General features: G+C 35.6%; 1 protein-coding gene across 1 annotated transcript; it reads left to right on the forward strand.

Moving 5' to 3' along the window:
- Positions 1-1,346: 1,346 nt before the first annotated feature.
- Positions 1,347-16,283, forward strand: LOC306771394 (integrin alpha-M-like; the record flags this gene model as incomplete). Its single annotated transcript, XM_079260561.1, has 31 exons — positions 1,347-1,357; positions 2,866-2,945; positions 3,936-4,038; positions 4,238-4,335; positions 4,993-5,063; positions 5,148-5,262; positions 6,096-6,223; positions 6,512-6,654; positions 7,073-7,223; positions 8,922-9,072; positions 9,467-9,540; positions 9,649-9,766; positions 9,975-10,111; positions 10,202-10,348; positions 10,444-10,656; positions 10,731-10,864; positions 11,022-11,164; positions 11,248-11,402; positions 11,520-11,645; positions 12,092-12,165; positions 12,982-13,123; positions 13,204-13,302; positions 13,380-13,459; positions 13,549-13,635; positions 13,721-13,790; positions 13,895-13,993; positions 14,093-14,173; positions 14,261-14,371; positions 14,495-14,608; positions 15,859-15,969; positions 16,185-16,283. 31 exons carry the CDS (start codon positions 1,347-1,349, stop codon positions 16,281-16,283), a joined length of 3,465 nt encoding a protein of 1,154 aa, XP_079116687.1.
- Positions 16,284-17,259: the final 976 nt, after the last annotated feature.

Consider the following 17,259-nt stretch of genomic DNA (forward strand, 5'->3'; position numbering starts at 1 on the left):
TCTTCTTTGCTGGCCTCTTGTGCTCTTCACCCCCCTACGCTTAAATATCCCAACCCGCTTCTAGACCAATCACTCACACTGGGCATGTGCCACAGTAATCAGTCTCCAGGTGTAACTTGTTAGTCCAATTTGATCCAATTGGTATTCTTATCCGCTAAAACAGTCCATGCAGGAATGTAAAACACATGCAGTTAAAAACATTTTAAAAAAAAAACAAAAAACAACCCAAAACAACCAAACCAGGTTCAAACGCTAAAATGCATGTCACTGTGACATGTGTGTCTTGGTAGAAGAAAAAAAGTACATCAAGAGATTTTATGGAAAGATTTTCAGCATCAATATGAGCTGTCAATAGTCTGACCCCATAAACTGAATAGTCAAGCGACAGGTCAAGCGACAGGTCATGGTTAACAAATAAGGAAAGAGACCGATTTGTAACAAGAACTAAATCAAAAACAGAACTGAAACTCACATATTGCATAATCTCTGGCTGGACTTAGATGCAGAGTTGCTATTAATCCTTTGAGTTCATTGTAAATAAAAGTGAGACTCCATTTAGACACTTTCATTGTGTCATTCTTGTAAGTGCCACCCTCATATTTTGGCAATCAAATCAGCAATCAAATGGCATGCCTTTTTAATAAAACACCACCTACTGCTTTGATTTTAATACTTAACTAAATGATGACCTATAATGACCAAAATCAACACTGAACTATGATACACATATTAAGTATTGACATCTATCTATCTATCTATCTATCTATCTATCTATCTATCTATCTATCTATCTATATATATATATATATATATATATATATATATATATATATATATATATATATATATATATATATATATATATATATATATATATATATATATATATATAAGATGAAGATGAAGATGAAGAAGATATAAATATATCCAGTAGAAACTCCATAACATTAAACAGAGGTCATTGTAAAGGCTTTGTAAAGTAAGGGCTTGTCATGCTATATCCACTAACGACACACACACTTGGACAGGAAGCACATGACAATGTTGAACATCTGCCCTAAGACATATAAAAAAGTTAAACATTTAATATGTGTTTCATATTCTTATCAGATTTGTTACAATACTGTGTGTGAAGATGATGTGAAAGATGATGTGAAACTTTGCAGGTAAGCTACAGCCAGCGCATTGCATTTAGATTGTGTTGAAAACAGAAGACATTATTTGCATTTTTTATTGTCAGCACAATATTTCCTTCCACAAATTGTTATATTTTTAATTTAATGAAGCTTAACCTTTTACTGGACAGAGAGCTATATTTATTCACAAAATGCCTCAGCATTAACATAATGGAACAACGGTGAGTTCTCCACTACTATCTTTAAAGATCAGGCTACATCCCTTCTACTTCATTAACGTCGGTCTTCGGCATAAAATTAAAAAACAAAGTGTTGGTGCTGACTACTTATTAACTATACGACCAAAGTCTCATAACATCCTACAATAAAATAACACTATTCTCTATGGTTGAACATTTTAATTTTTCAAGTATGTCACCGAGTCTCTGACTAAGGACTACTTTTATAAAGTCTGTTCACCAAAGCACCTTTACAGACATTTAATAGACCAGTCGCATTAAAATTAAACAAATCTTTTACATGTTTCACATAAATTTAATTTATTATAACTGCGATGGTATTAAACAATTAAAATGAACAATAAACACGCTACAGTGGAAAAGACAAAATGTCCTTTTAACTGGAGGAAAAAACTCCAGCTTCAAATGAATAGAAGTAGCACTTTGGATCACCCAGTTGTTGAATTGTGCTGCATAAATAAGCTTGCCTTGCTTTGCCTAAAGAGGATAGATAAATGGTAGCAAGGGAAGAGCTTCACTTCCTGAGCAGAGGCTGTGTGGCCTACATGAGTCAAGAGATATAGTGTAAAGGACAAACCAAGCGAGTCTATTATAGTCACATGATCACAAGACAGAGACAGATGTATTTTACATGACTTAATAAGGGCATAATAAAGCTGAGCCTTCTCCCAAATACACACACAATGACACACACATAAACACATGACTGAGGCAGATCAACTTGCATGTTGCTGTTCAGCTTCCTTTCTGTAATGCTGTTTATGGAAGGAGACAATAGCAGTTGTAAAGACAAAAGCTCAGTAAAACAACGTTATAATTTGCTACCATAGAAGAATACCTTTTCATTTTGCCATTCATAATACATGCCATTTGAGAGTAATAATAAAAATGCTTTCAGGGTAAGTCTACTTTCTATCACTGTTTTGTGCATGCTTCCTTCTTCTCCTCCAAACATCTGTGCACCTGCTTATCATGGTTGCCCTGAAGAATTCTGCTTAATTAAGACAATACAAAAGACGAAGAAGAAAAAAAATTATATTTAATTTAAACCAAAAAAAAACAAAAAAAAACAAAACACACGCCCACACACACACACACACACACACACTATATATATATATATATATATATATATATATATATATATATATATATATATATATATATATATATATACATATATATGTATGTATATATATATATATATATATATATATATATATATACATATATATGTATGTATATATATATATATATATATATATTTTTTTTTTTTTTTTTTTTTTTAAGTTGTTAAAAAATAACAAAGACTTTATCATGTTGACTCCTCCTACACCAGTGTTCCTCTTTATGACTGCCTTACATCTGTGGAAGTTCTGCAGGCTCAGTTCAACCTTTTCCTCTTGACACTTTCAGGAGAGGACATTATCTGCTTCTCAGAGTTTTTGCATTAATTTCACATTTAATTTCTTTCATTTTCTTAACCTCAGAGGAGACATCACACTTTTGACCTACTTCCTTGAGACAAAAACAATGGATTGGATCGTCGCAGCCACACTTTTCCTTTCATGTAAGTACATGTTTTACCAGCTGTCAGTCGTAACTTTGGGAGCTGCCAGAAGAAAAGCCACATCCATTTCATATATTAGAGTAGTGATGAGGAAAAACAGCCTAAAATTTTCAATTTTCAGGAGATTCATATTTATTCTCAACATATTAGCCATATTAGCCATATCCTTATCTTTTAGAAATTTTATGTACCTCTCAACAATTGGCACATTTAGTTTTATAGATAAAAATTTCACAATAAAGCTTGAGATGATAAATGCTTCTGTCATTCCTTTTGACGTCATGAAAGGGACAGACCCTACTAAAGGGTGTGAGACTGATGAAAAAGAAGAACTTCATGGCCTTATCTTGAAAACATGAGAAACAATGACTAAATGGAAAGAAAATCAACATTGCTCCATACCTATTTGATGTTAGTCACTTGGTCACTGGTCTGTTAGCATCAGTTTTCATGCAAAACCAAATTTTCAGATGATGACCAAATATTTTCATATTATAAGGATTTCATTCATGTTGTTTCAATTGCGCACCTAAACGGCTTCTGGATGTTACATTGTCTTATCTGTATGTTGTTGTGACTTAAATCGCACACTTCTGAACTTGCAAGACTTATTTTCACTTTAAAGAACATCATTATAATATCATTTAGGAAGAAGGGATTCACAAAAAAACACAGTAAACAAACAAGCAAGCAAAAATCTGACTCTAAAACTAAACCAGCAGGATGTTTTTCTCTTTCAAAAGACGTTTGAGCTGCTGTGCTCTAAATGTGGAAAGTCATTTCTTTAAGCTCTCTCGTTTAAAAAAAAAAAAAAAAAAAAAAGACACAGTGACACCATCTCTGTACCTAAAACAATCCAAACCAACCAACTAACTGATTATATTAATTAAAAAACTGTAGCATGTAACATTTCAAAGATCAAATTCACTGGAATCACACTGTGACTTTAGATAAGATAGATTGTGTGAACTTTTTGTCTTCTTTCCTCAGTGTTAAAAGCTTCACTTTGTTTCAACATTGATTCTGTGGCTTGGAAGTCCTGGAAGAATCCTGCTGCAGGTTTTGGCTACCAAGTGGTGCAAAGACCATCAGAGTAAGTCTGAGTATACATCATAGAATCTGTTGTAGGTTAACAGCTAAGTTTTGCTTCTTGTGATTTATTCTTCTGCTATTTTACCTTAATATACACAATTCAGAATAGTAAGAACACAATCAAGCTTCATAACAAAAAATATGGGTCACTGCTTACAAACCTGCAACTATCAAATGTTTGTCTGCTTTTATTACCATAGTTTGCTCGTCAGTGCCCCTCTTGAACAGTATTTAGGCAATCGAAGAGGTCAGATATTTAGATGCAACGCTAAAGGATGCCAAAATCTGCAAATTCCAGGTAAGAAACTATTCATTTCCAACAACACTGAGGATAACTTAACCCATAAAACCCAGTGTGACATATATGATGCACACAGTTTCTGAGACATTTTGCCTTACTTATTGTACAAACTTAGCTTAAAATCATGTAGGAAAAAAATGGATGTTTGCTTTTGTCCCTGTTTTTACACCAGAAAACAAAAAAATACTCAATAAAATTTTATGAAATTCATCAAAAATAAAAATTTCTACATAGCACATGGTAATAAAAATAGATAAATAGTAAATATTCCTAAAACTGTTTGGTACTTTTTACATTTATACTTTGTTATAGTGACAAATGAAGGCCTCATTGTGAAAAAGAAATAGGACAAATCTAATACTTTTTTCATGGGTTTGGTCTTTATGGGATCAACCTTTTAAAAGTGTTTTGCTACTGAGGTTTTTTTCAACAGATATTTGGACAGAACCTTATGCGTATGACAAAGGATACTTTTTTTCTTTTCAAATTAATGTTTTTTACTCCACATTACAAGCAATATGACAATATCCTTAGCTCCTAAGTCAAACACAATAAATGCTGCTTGTACCTTTTACACAAGGAGCGGTTTAACATGTGGCTCCTGTACGTTATCAGTGCTTCTTAACATTTTTCTTTTTCTCAATGTTTCCACAGTCCCAGAGTTTGCAGTTAACATGTCCCTTGGCTTGACAATGACAAGTGATCCTAAAACAGAGAGAACTGCAGTAAGTTGGTGAACTACAAATCCTTTGAATAGAAAAGCACATGTCAACCTAACCCACAAAAAATTAACCTTTAATTCATTCCAGGCATGTGGTCCAACCATTCCCAAAGACTGCAAAAGTATCACCATGTACAATGGTGTTTGTATTCACATCAACAAATATGATAGAATGGAGTCCTCAGTCCCGACTTCTATTGAAGGTAAACACGATATTTAAAGGGAGGGTCACCATAAAGACTTTTCACTGCAGGTTTTAGGGGGAAATGTTTTAGAACAACTGAACAGCAAATATAGGAAGATTCAACAGAAGACATTGTCATAGTGTTAAGGTGGCGGTGAAGATGGTGAAGGTGTGGACCCAAATGCAGAGATGAGGGAAACAGGGACGCAGATTCAAGGAGAATTATTTAAACCCAAGGAACTCAGGGGACTAACAACAAACAAAATGATCCAGCAACCAAGAACTGAAACTGAGGGGTATAAATACACTGGGGAACCAAACAAGAAACAGGTGTACTGACTGAACTAAAACAAGACCAGGTGAACTCAATGAACAGGAAATCAATAAAGCTTAACAACAAACAAGAGAACCAAACAGGAAAAACTACTAAATAAAACAGGAAACCTGAAACTAAGGCACAGCACAAACCGCATCATGACACATTGTTTTTTATGAGTGAATGTTGAAACAATTACAAACCAAAAAGGAGCTGTAATAAATGACTGATTTTTTTGTTGTTGTTAATGATTACAATACAGATCTCTCTTTTTGGTTTGACACCCTTTTTCCTTTTTACTTTTAATAGATTTCATATGTTTTGTGTCATTTTTGTAATATGTCTTTTCTACTAATAAAAAGAACTGAAAAAACATCTGGAAAACTGTTCCATAGTATCTGTCAGTGGCTTTAGCTGACCAGTGGGACTGGATTAGTTATGGCCTCCATAAAACATTACACTATGCTTAAATACAAGGATACATATCCAAACATCACACTGCTATTTTGACTTGTATCTATCTATTCTTCCAACAGAGTGCCGAACCCAAGCAGACATTGCATTTCTGTTAGACGGCTCAGGAAGTGTTGTGCCAAGTGACTTTACCAGAATGAAGAATTTTGTGACCAAACTGATTGAGTCACTTCTGGGAAAAGACACACAAGTAAGACTGTTCATGTTTTTCTTCTGATTGAAAGCAAACACAGACTCAAACACACAAATGGTTATATTTGGCCTTTTTAACCCTTTAGGTGCAGGAGTTTTTAGGGCATACTGGCTGTAAATTTAGGCTTCTGGTCTGAACTTGTGGTCTTTCAGGTTGGCAGCTGTATTAGTGGGAACATTTTCATTCCTTGGCCTGGTGCTTGTTATGTTTCATGTCTTTGCAGCCTAAAAAGTACAATGTGTATGTTTCAAATTCATATCCTTTTTATACATTTTTCTTTCACAGTTTGCCATCGCCCAGTTCTCCACATACCCCAGAGTCCATAACTACTTTAATACATTTGATGCCAATAATTGGCGAGCTCAAATTGACAGAATTGACCAGTCCAAAGGATGGACTTACACTGCTGCGGCCATTGCACATGTTGTGTAAGTGTCTTTATGATCCTCGCTGACTATGTATGGTTAAACATTTTGAAAACGTGTAGAGAAGAAGTGAACACACTCTGCATCTACAAAATAACTTTTTATCTTGAAGCAAAGGCAGAATGGGACAAAACAGTCCCGGTCCCTGATCGGCTCATACATGATCATCCACACCTCAAATCTCTCACTTCTTCAATGTTTTTTCTGTGACTAACTAAAGCTTACTTACCTGGGTTTGACCTTCCAGTTTTTCTTTGTTTGCCGGAAGAAAACAAAATTAGAAACTTATTTATTTTTTTATCTTTATTTTGGGGATCACTTCCTCGCTTTCACATTGTCGACTTGGAAATTTATCTCAGCAAAACATTGCCACTATATAAGAATATTTATTGAAAGTTACAAGTCTTTCGTTTGTTTGCAGGGACAATGTTTTCTCACCATCCAGAGGCTCCAGGTCAAAGGTGAAGAAAATTTTGATAGTCATTACAGATGGAGAATCTAATGACCACAATTACTTACATGAAGCAATACGCAAAGCTGAATCCAAAGATATTGTTCGATTTGCCATTGGGGTAAGTTGTCTCTACATGAATATATGGTGATCTAATGTTGTATAATAATAAATGGTTTTAGTTTGTTATCTATGCGCACCGTTTCAATGAAACTCAACTCACACCTTTTTCAGAGTTAACTACTGTAATTTTTAAGTCTGGTTCAATTCTGCAAGTCTGAAAATATAATTAAATTCTAAAAGTACAAAAGCTTCTGTCTCACATTTTACACGCCCGACTGAAATGTTCAGTTGAAATATTTTGCTTACCATACAGAATTAATTAATACTTAACTGACAATGGAGGGAAGCGGTACACACTCTGCATCTACAAAATAACCTTTCATCTTGAAGCAAAGGCAGAATGGGACAAAACAGTCCCGCTCCCTGATTGGCTCATTTATGATCATCCACACCTTAAATCTCTCACTTCTTCAAATGGTAAATTGACTCAGATTTAGACAACACTTTTCCAATCATGTTAACCACTCAAAGCGCACTTGAAAATCTAACATGTAGATCCCTAAAATCACTAAAATCATGCTGTGAGATGGCAGGAATCAGTATAAATACTGTAAATGAAATTTAAAAAAAAACTATACTCCACAGTGATGAATATCAGAGCAGCAGTCATCCTACTTTTTCTTCAATGGAGAAAAATAAAAGAAAAAAATAAGTAATTTGTTTGACGAAAACTGTTGTTTCCGGATAAATGATAGAAAGGGTGTCTCTGTGTCTGTTGCCTGCTCAGCCAGGTTTAAATAAGCATTTAAAAGAGATTTTCTTTTTTTTCCCTTTAAGATAAGGATGTTCAGGTCCAGGATTTCTGGATTCTCTGATAAACAGAGTACATAGCTCACACTGACACAGAAATGACACATTCTGACCCAAATGTTTCTGACTATCAACCCACAACCAATAACAAGTAGGCTAAAAAAGACAATGCTATATTAAAGCAGCTTTAAACAGCTGCTACCATCATCATCGTCATCATCCACGGCAGCTGATGAAAGTCCTGCTGTGTCAAACATGTCAGTCCGTGGTCATCTGGCAGGGTCTTTTTTGTCCTTTATCGTAAAAGTTTTTCTGACAGGTAGCTGCATCCACCTGTGCAGAACACAAAGAGATGTAAAATTTATGATTAGTTCAGCCTGATGTTGGTTACAAAATGAACCAGTGGGTTGAAGATCAATGTGTTGAATCTGTGGTCATGAGAGATTGGTTTATGCTGACTGCTTGGATGAAAGAATTACTCAGGAACAGGGAACAAAGGGAACTGGGTGGTGTTAAAAAATTTGAGCAGGTAAGCCCAGTGTTGGTTGGGCCGCTTATCTATAGAGTTTGATAGACCAGTGAGAACAACAAATGAATTGTATGCCCCCAAAAACACATCATCGCACTGGGAAAATGCCCAGTATGCCTCATGGCCCTGTGCTGACGAACTTGTTTGCTGCAGTTGTGGGACAGATGTGTTAGGTTGATGATTAACCAGTGAAAACTGAGCTTCTTTTATTTAAAGTGAATTAAAAGTGAGACAAAAGTTTATAAAGAATCTACTTCTATTTTCAGCAAATGGTGTGAAAATGGGCAACATATTTGATATTTATTTGTTATGAACATTAGAATATACAAGTGATAAAACATATGTAGAATTTTAAGAAACCATGTGCTTTATATTTATACCCTGAAGTACATCACACATATCTATTTTCATCCATAGGTTGGGGAAGCATTTAGAAACTATAAAGCATTAAATGAACTGAGGATCATTGCATCTAAACCCCAACAAGACCACGTGTTTGAAGTGGAAACATTTGAGACGCTTGAGAAGATTCGACAGAATTTGCAAGACAAAATTTTTTCTATTGAAGGTACAGGCATTATCTTATCAAAACAGATTTACATAAGCTTTTCGTTAGTTGTTATATAAACTTATGTAAACTGATATATAAAACGGATGTATTTTAAGAACGTGATACAATTAATCGATTTTATATACATTTTTTTTTAAAATTTAGCCTATATAACTATATAATTCTGAATTTAAGATGAAAACTAACTATTTCACACTCTCAGCAACAACATATTAAATGTGCATTATTTTTTCATGTGAACAGAACTTTCGAATCTTGTTTTGTTAGCCTTGATGAACTCAGTATGTAAAGGCCTCATCCATATTAGTTTTCATGCAACATATTGCTTTGAGTAACATTACTATCTTGTTTTTTATTTATTTATTTATTTATTTATTTTTGCTGAATAAAGGATCGCAATCAAGTGGAGAATCACTGAAACTAGAAATGTCCCAAGAGGGATTTAAAGCAGCCTACATAGATGGGGTAAATGATTTGCTATGAACTGCATTAAAAAGTACATTTTTAACGCCTGAATACTGTTTTTTAACTGTCAATAAGCCAAACATGTAGTCAAACCTGTCAAACCTTCAGGGAATCCAGATGGCTATTGTTGGTGCCAATCAGTGGAGAGGAGGCTACAAGCGATACACAAGATGGACACAAAAAGTGTCATATGAGCCAGCGACTATTGAGCCTGACAGTTATCTTGGTGAGACTCTTAAAGTTTTAAAAAAATGAAGAACATCAACATGTAGGTCTATTTAAAAAATTCTTTAATGTATTTGGAAACAAACAAAAAAATCAAACAAACAAAAAAAAAAACAATAATGAAGAAAAACAAAAAAACTACAAAATACTGCACAGGCTTTACCTTGATGTCCATTAATGCCATTAACTACACAACTATCAAATTATAGGTTACTCCATGGTGGTGGCGAAAACTGCAGACGGCCAACTGACCATTGTTGGTGCTCCAAGATATCAACACATAGGAATTGTGATTGTAGTTTCAAGTGACACATTGCGGCAAAAACTTGAGCCAAATAAACGTGAGGTGTGTATTTACCACTAAGATAGTAATTAACGATCTCAGAAACATAAATACTTTTTAAAAAAAATTAAAATAAAATAAAAAAATTCTCAGATGCAGACTGGTGGATACTTTGGAGCAGAGGTTTGTGCCATGGACGTGAATCTTGACAGCTACACTGATCTCATCATCATATCTGCTCCCATGTACAAGGACTCTGACAGAGAAGGACAAGTTTATGTTTGCACTTTAACCTATTTGGTAATTAGCAGCTACATCTACAGCCGTGAAGTCATTACATTTGTTATATTTTCTTCTTTTTAATAAGTTCCCTTTCATCTTTACATGTTCACCAGAATGTGGACTGTCATTTTGAGTCTCCATCAGTCCTAAAAGGAGCTGCATCTGACAGAGGAAGGTTTGGCTCTTCTCTTGCTGTTCTGCCTGATCTTAACAAAGATGGATTTAGTGATTTGGCAGTTGGAGCACCTTTGGAGAACGATGGTCAAGGCAGCATCTACATATTCCATGCTGAAGGAGGTCAAAGAATCAATCCTACTTACTCACAGGTCAGCAGCTGTGAAAGCGAATAAAAAGTGAAGTAAATATATTTGCTTCTGTTAATTAAAATGATTCATTACAGAGAATTGCTGCCTCTGAGGTTCAGTCAGGACTGAAGTATTTTGGCACGTCGATCAGTCAGTTTAGTTTCGATCAGAGTGGTGATGGTCTGCCTGACTTAGCGGTGGGTTCAAAGGGTGCAGTTGTCTTACTCAGGCAAGTAAAACATTGTATTGACATGCTTCTTTATGATAATTTACCTTTTTTTTGCTAAGCACCTTTAATATATGTTTACAACAGCTAGTCTAGGTCAGCTAACCAGTTGTCAGTTTCTCCGATGATGTTGATGTGTTTTATTGTGTCCCTTTACTAGATCAAGGCCTATAGTGATGGTGGAAGCATCTGTGTCCTTTAACCCGAATGAAATCCCAACTCAAAATGTGGACTGCTCAAAACCACTGGAGAACAAAGCTAATATCTGTTTTACTATGAGCAGACACTCTGAAGTGAATGCAGGTTCATCCTTTTTGTCATTTCTATTTTTGACATGTTTCACTATGTGTGTATTTCTGTATGAGAGAAATTCTGATCTCTTTCAGCTCGAGCACAGATCCATTTCACTTTCACACTGGATGCTACCAGGAAAATCCCAAACAACCGAGCTTACATCAGTGACAAACAACGAGAGGAAACTGGATCACTTCATGTTGATTTAAGTGGTGAACGGTGCAGCATGCTGAAATTCTTCATTAAGGTAGGGCTTAATCAGCTGCAAAAAGACAAATTCAATTTAAACATATTTAAAATGGTGAAAATGGTATTACTCTTCTAGTCTGAACTTAATCTCTTCATGATTTGTTTCTTGTTGCAGGCTTGCCCAGATGATATCCACAATCCACTTGAGAACGAGCTCAGATTCACCTTTGATGGTTTACCTTCAAACACAAATCTTAAACCAGTTCTCGCCCAGCAGGCTCAAACAACAACCTTTCATCCAGTGAGTAACCTTTAAGACACTTTGTTAGCTTTACATTTTTATAAACAACTTTAATCTGAACAATATCTTTGTTGAAATCAAGCTTCAGCATCACTGCTTTTTAACATGAAATCAGTAGATGTGCTTCATACTGCTCTGACAAGTCCAGGATTCATCCTGAATTCTAAAAAGCATTAATTTCTTCTGCCAAAGCAAATGGCACTGGGGTGGCTGTTTGCAAAATAATAGAAAAAGCTTCGGAGAGATTTTTGTTAAAACAAAAATACCCATTAGAAAATTGCAAAAATTGCATGAGGACCCAGAAAATTTTATAGGGTTATTTATAGGATACCATTACACTCAATTCCCACAATAATTAGAAAAAATTTACAAGGCTTAGTGGGGGTCTGTGGTCTGAGATCTTCCAGGAACCTGATCTAATGTATGTAACATCTTATTTTTCACAGTTAAGGTTTGAGATCAACTGTGGTGCTGATGAGAAATGTGTTGATAATCTGAAAGTGGACTTCAACTTCACCAGGTGAGGAAAAGTTACGAAAGTCAAACGGCTTTGAAAAGAAAATCTGCATCAGTGGTCTTTAATTAATCAAGCTCATCAATTAAAAGAAAAAAAGTGCCTCAGATAGCTCTAAAAAGTTGCAGGGAGAGTCAGAACAAAGAAATATGTAGACAAAACACTAAAAAGTATGTTATAGCAGGATAATACAGGAAGCAAAACAGGAGCAGGCTAATCTGCAAAAAAACAGTGAATAAAGTGAAACAATCTTCTTTGCTACGAGTATTGTAGTGGAAGCAAGTCTTAAATTACCAGTTTCCATTTGAAGTCCAATCACCTCATTGTAATCTAACAGCGAAATGTTGTATTTATTTTGTGATTCTATATGTTTAATTTACAAAGAATAATTCACGATAACACCTATCGCATCTTAATCACTTTTATTTGTCTTATAAAAACAAATGCTATCACCACTACTTCAAATTACAATGCAGAAAGTTATATAACCCAGTTAAACTTTTGACTAAATAGGACCGAAGTCTAATAAACTAAGTTTATACTCACCAGTATCTCCTGTTAACATGTTACTGGGAAAAAAGTAAAAAAAAACAAAAGAAGACAAACTTGCTGCTTAAATCTATAAATGGTTCACACTAAGACAGACATTCAAAGATGCATCATTGCAATACCAGAGCTTGCAGAGTGGCCGAATCAGCATTTTATAATAGTCATGTTGGTACCTAGTCATTAGCAACATGTTGCTGTTGCTGTCAGCATTCATGTGGAAACATTAATATTTATTTCCTTGGTTCATTATTTTCCTTCCTCATAAAGTCTCAGGTCCTCAGAAGTTACCGTTGGCATTGATGAGCTTCTGGATGTGACCGTCTCTGTGGAGAACAGGGAGGAAAACTCGTACAACAGTCTTATTGCTCTCACATACCCAACTGGGCTCTCCTACAGGAAGTTTACATCTTTGCAAGTAAGACATCAGGATCAAATCTGTTTCATCTCTGATCAGCTGCTCTCTATGATACATCAGTGTTTTGTATTTTAACACAGGGAAGAATTAAGTGCAGTTCTTTGGACAGTGAAGATGGTGTTACTCGAGGAAAGACAGACTGCTCCATTGACAAACCAGTTTTCAAAGGCAACTCAAAGGTTGGTTTGTTGCGCTGCTACGCAAACTGCTGAGTCAGAAGAGGAGGTGTCTGATCTCTGGTTTGTTTAATTTTCAGGCCATCTTCATCGTATCCTATGGGATTGGAGCCAACAGTCAACTTGGCAGGAAGATCTTTGTTACTGCAAACGCCACCAGGTACTGTTCTTCAGCTGTAGATTTGGTTTTTTATAAAGAATGTAGAGCCAGCATTATCTTTAGTAAATACTACCATTTTTATCTTTTAGTGGGAATCAGCAGCACTCCCATTTAAGCGAGCTCTACAAGCAGAAAGAGATTGATGTGAAATACAATATTTTTGTTTCAGTTGAAAGGTTTGTGTTTTATATAACTTAAAAGTAATCATATTTTTATTTTATGTTATCTAATATCAATTTAATGCTTACAATGTCTCCTCAGCTCTCTCACCTACAGTAATTTCACTTTTGGAACAAATAACTTGCAGAAACCAGTCCAACAATCAATCAAGGTGGGAGATTACTTCATCCAGTAGTAATTATCTTCATGTTCAATGTTATGTTTTAGACCCAATACTTTGTTACACACTGAAACGTTTCTTTCCCGTCTTCTCAGGTTACAAACAGCATCAGAGCATTTAATTTCACTGTGGTGATCAGGGTTCCTGTAAAGCTCGGCAACAAAGACATTTGGATGGATTTGAGCAGTCTGCAGGTAAATATGAGACAAATTCTTACTGATGACCTTAAAATGAGGTTGTAGTAAAATGGGGAGCAGTAACAGTGAACTGATATAAATGAACTTTATTCTCAGATTGCAGACTGTCAAAGAGGCAACGACGAAGAACCTGTTGTCACCGATATTGTTGCCAAGATCAAAGAAAATAAATTAGTCGTAAGCATGTTTTATAATGTGTCTGTTTAAATGTACGTGTTCTGAAATGCAAATTACTGTACACATCACTGCAACTTTCCACCACAGGACTGCTCTGTAGCCTCGTGCAGAGTGTTTAGGTGCAGCAGGTTCATGGGAAGAAAGGAGAGTAAGACGTATACAATCTCTGCCAACCTCAGTTCAGCATGGATAGAGCAGGTAAATGTGTGTAGATGTGGTAAATCCAACTGGTCCTATTTAGAGACCAGAAGTCCTTTTTTCTGAAATGAAAAAAGACTCAAAGTCTTTATTGAATGAATCATCCACTTGCTTTTGTCTCAGATTGGACTTCCATCTGCCAAATTCCTCTTAACCAGCACGGCCAGTCTGGAGTATGACAGAGACCAGTTCATCTTCTTCTCAGCAGCAACTAATAACAACCCACCTGTGAACAAAGTAAGAATAGTGATAGTCCAAAAGTTTTTTTTTACTATCAGTAAAATGTAAATAAAACAGAATCAAGAATTTTGCAAATCCCATGAATCCATAATTTATTTCCAAGAGAACGAAATCAGATTTTGAAATTGAGACAATTTATTGTTTGATGGAAAATATTAAACTGAATTTGAAGACAGCAAAACATCAAAGAAGTCCAACAAGGGCAAGAAAAGCCTGATGTAAAAATGTACTGGAACAAACCAAAACAACAGGAAAGACTTCTACCACAATGAAGGGGTTGGAGAGTGAATATACAGGCAGAACAACAGACAGCAGCTCAGCAGCCCAGCAGGATAGAGAGCAGTACAGATCCACAAAGCAGAGGATCCAAAATCCCGTCAGTTTTGCAAAAGGTGCGGTGGAAGAACAAGCTGAACCATATCAGTCTGTAACATTAGTACTGTTGTCCAGTCTTGTGACAACAGTTCCAGCAGGGTCTGGCAGGCTGTGGTAACTCCCGGCAGGTTGATGCAGCGGCCGGAAATGCCACTGGAACTAACTTTTGCAACCATTTTAACTTGCTGTCTGTTGTTGTGTCAGCAGGTACAGAATAAGGTCCAGTTTTACTTTTACACCCTTCAAAAGCATAAATCCATCCCATCGCATCGATATTGTCTCAAAAGTCCTGTAAAGGTCTAAAAGTCTGAAACAAGTAAATCTGTGTCATAAGTGTTGACTATTATCCATATTTGACTGGGGCAACTTGGCACTTCCTTGTCTTGTGACTGTTGTGTGCTCCCATCATGCCCTCTCCTTCTCATGCAACCTCTCTTAATGTCTCTTTTTGTTGTTTTGCATAACACATCCCAGCCCACCCACTTTTTTTTTTAAACCGGGGCACAGTAAATAATGTGGAATTACTGATGGGCAATAAAATGTTGAATGTTGTCACATAGCCCCCCCAGCTGGGAACTACTTCTGTATTAGACAACAGAAGGAGAGTGTTCGTGTCCTAAAACCCTACAAATGTCCTAGATGCAACCAAATTCAAACTCAGTTAATAGTTTTCAGTGAAATGGTAAAATGTCTCAGTTTTAACACCTGATATGTTGTTTATACTTGATTTATTTATAAATTTGGTGTTATGGGTTTTGCAGATCTTTCATTTACATTTCACACAGCATGGTTTTTACCTAGGAATTAGGGTTATAACATTACTCAAATAAACACCATGAAATCAATCAAAACTCTGTCTCCTTACTTCCCAGATTGAGACAGAGGTAGAAGTGTATCCTTTACCAAATTTCACCAAAGAGATCGTAGGTGGTTCAGTTGGAGGATTGGTTTTTCTCGCCTTAGTCACTGCTGGCCTGTACAAGGTAAGACACAACTTCATTCATTCATTTATTTCTTTGGTAAACTAGACTATTGCTAAAGGAAAAGAAATTGCACCTAAGGCCAGATGTGACTGATACATCTGTACATATTTGAGTTTTAAATGGATGCCTTGGTCTTTCTATGTCTTTTTATGACACTACACCGGTCTAATGTATATATTTTTGTTTTAAGCTTTTTGTTCTCCTTTCCCTCACAGGCTGGCTTTTTTAACAGCAAATACAAGGAGATGATTAAAGAAAATGGAGATGGAGCCACAGAAACACAAGATGATGAATGTGCACCCACAGGAGAATAAAAACTGAATTATTTTATATCTAGACAGACACTGTAATCTAAACCTGTTATTTTTCATTTGTGCCATTACCCTGCTGACTAAACTTGACCACAAAACAAAACCAGTTTTCTCTTTCAGTTAGTATCTATAAATAATATATCTATGCTACCACGAATAAACTAACAACCAGTCTGTGTGTTTGTGAAAAAGGCCAGGAGTCACGAATTCCCCCATCTACCCCTATTAATGTAATGCATGCATGCATGCACTCACACTTATCTGTTTGCACACATGTAAACACAGTTATCAGATATGTAATTACACAAGGCTCATTCAACCGTGTCAACCAATATTTACACAAAATCATAAGCCATAACCCTTTCTGAGCTTTTTCTCCCCTACCGGCATCAAAAGGCTGAATTTTAAAGTGACAGTAGATCTAAATTGATGATATGGTGTTATGTTGAGCTATACAACACATTTGTTTTGTTTTTTTTGTTTGTTTTTTTTTTTTTTTTAAATTGGTTTAGATAGCAGTTTAACACAGAGAAAGTAAAATGCTAGCACCAATATTTATGCAGCAGTATAAAAAAAAGACTGAGCTTCTGGATGTGATTAAAGAAGTAACCAAGTCCACTCAGCTTTCACAGACTGGACTGTTAAAAACCAGACAATAAAACTTTTCAGTAACCTGTGTAATGATAATTTATTTATTATCCATCTTGCAGAGTCCGCTAGATTCAGTCCGATTGAGGACTCGGCTCAGTTGTAGGTTCACGCTGCACGTTGGTCAAACGCGCCAAACCTTTACAATAATACATCCCCATTCCCACCAAAGGTGGCGCTGCACTAATATTTAGCTAAAGAGAGAACAATTCCCACGTAAAGAAGAAAACGATGTTGCAATTTAAACATAGAGCACAAAACTGTTGCTTTTTTTTTTTTTCTTCTGCAAGTATTTTGCGTTTGTAGGTGGACTGAGTTCATTTGGCGCATT

The sequence above is a fragment of the Telmatherina bonti genome (genome assembly GCF_933228915.1).
Source record: "Telmatherina bonti genome assembly, chromosome: 21".
In the NCBI taxonomy this organism is placed as follows: domain Eukaryota; kingdom Metazoa; phylum Chordata; class Actinopteri; order Atheriniformes; family Telmatherinidae; genus Telmatherina; species Telmatherina bonti.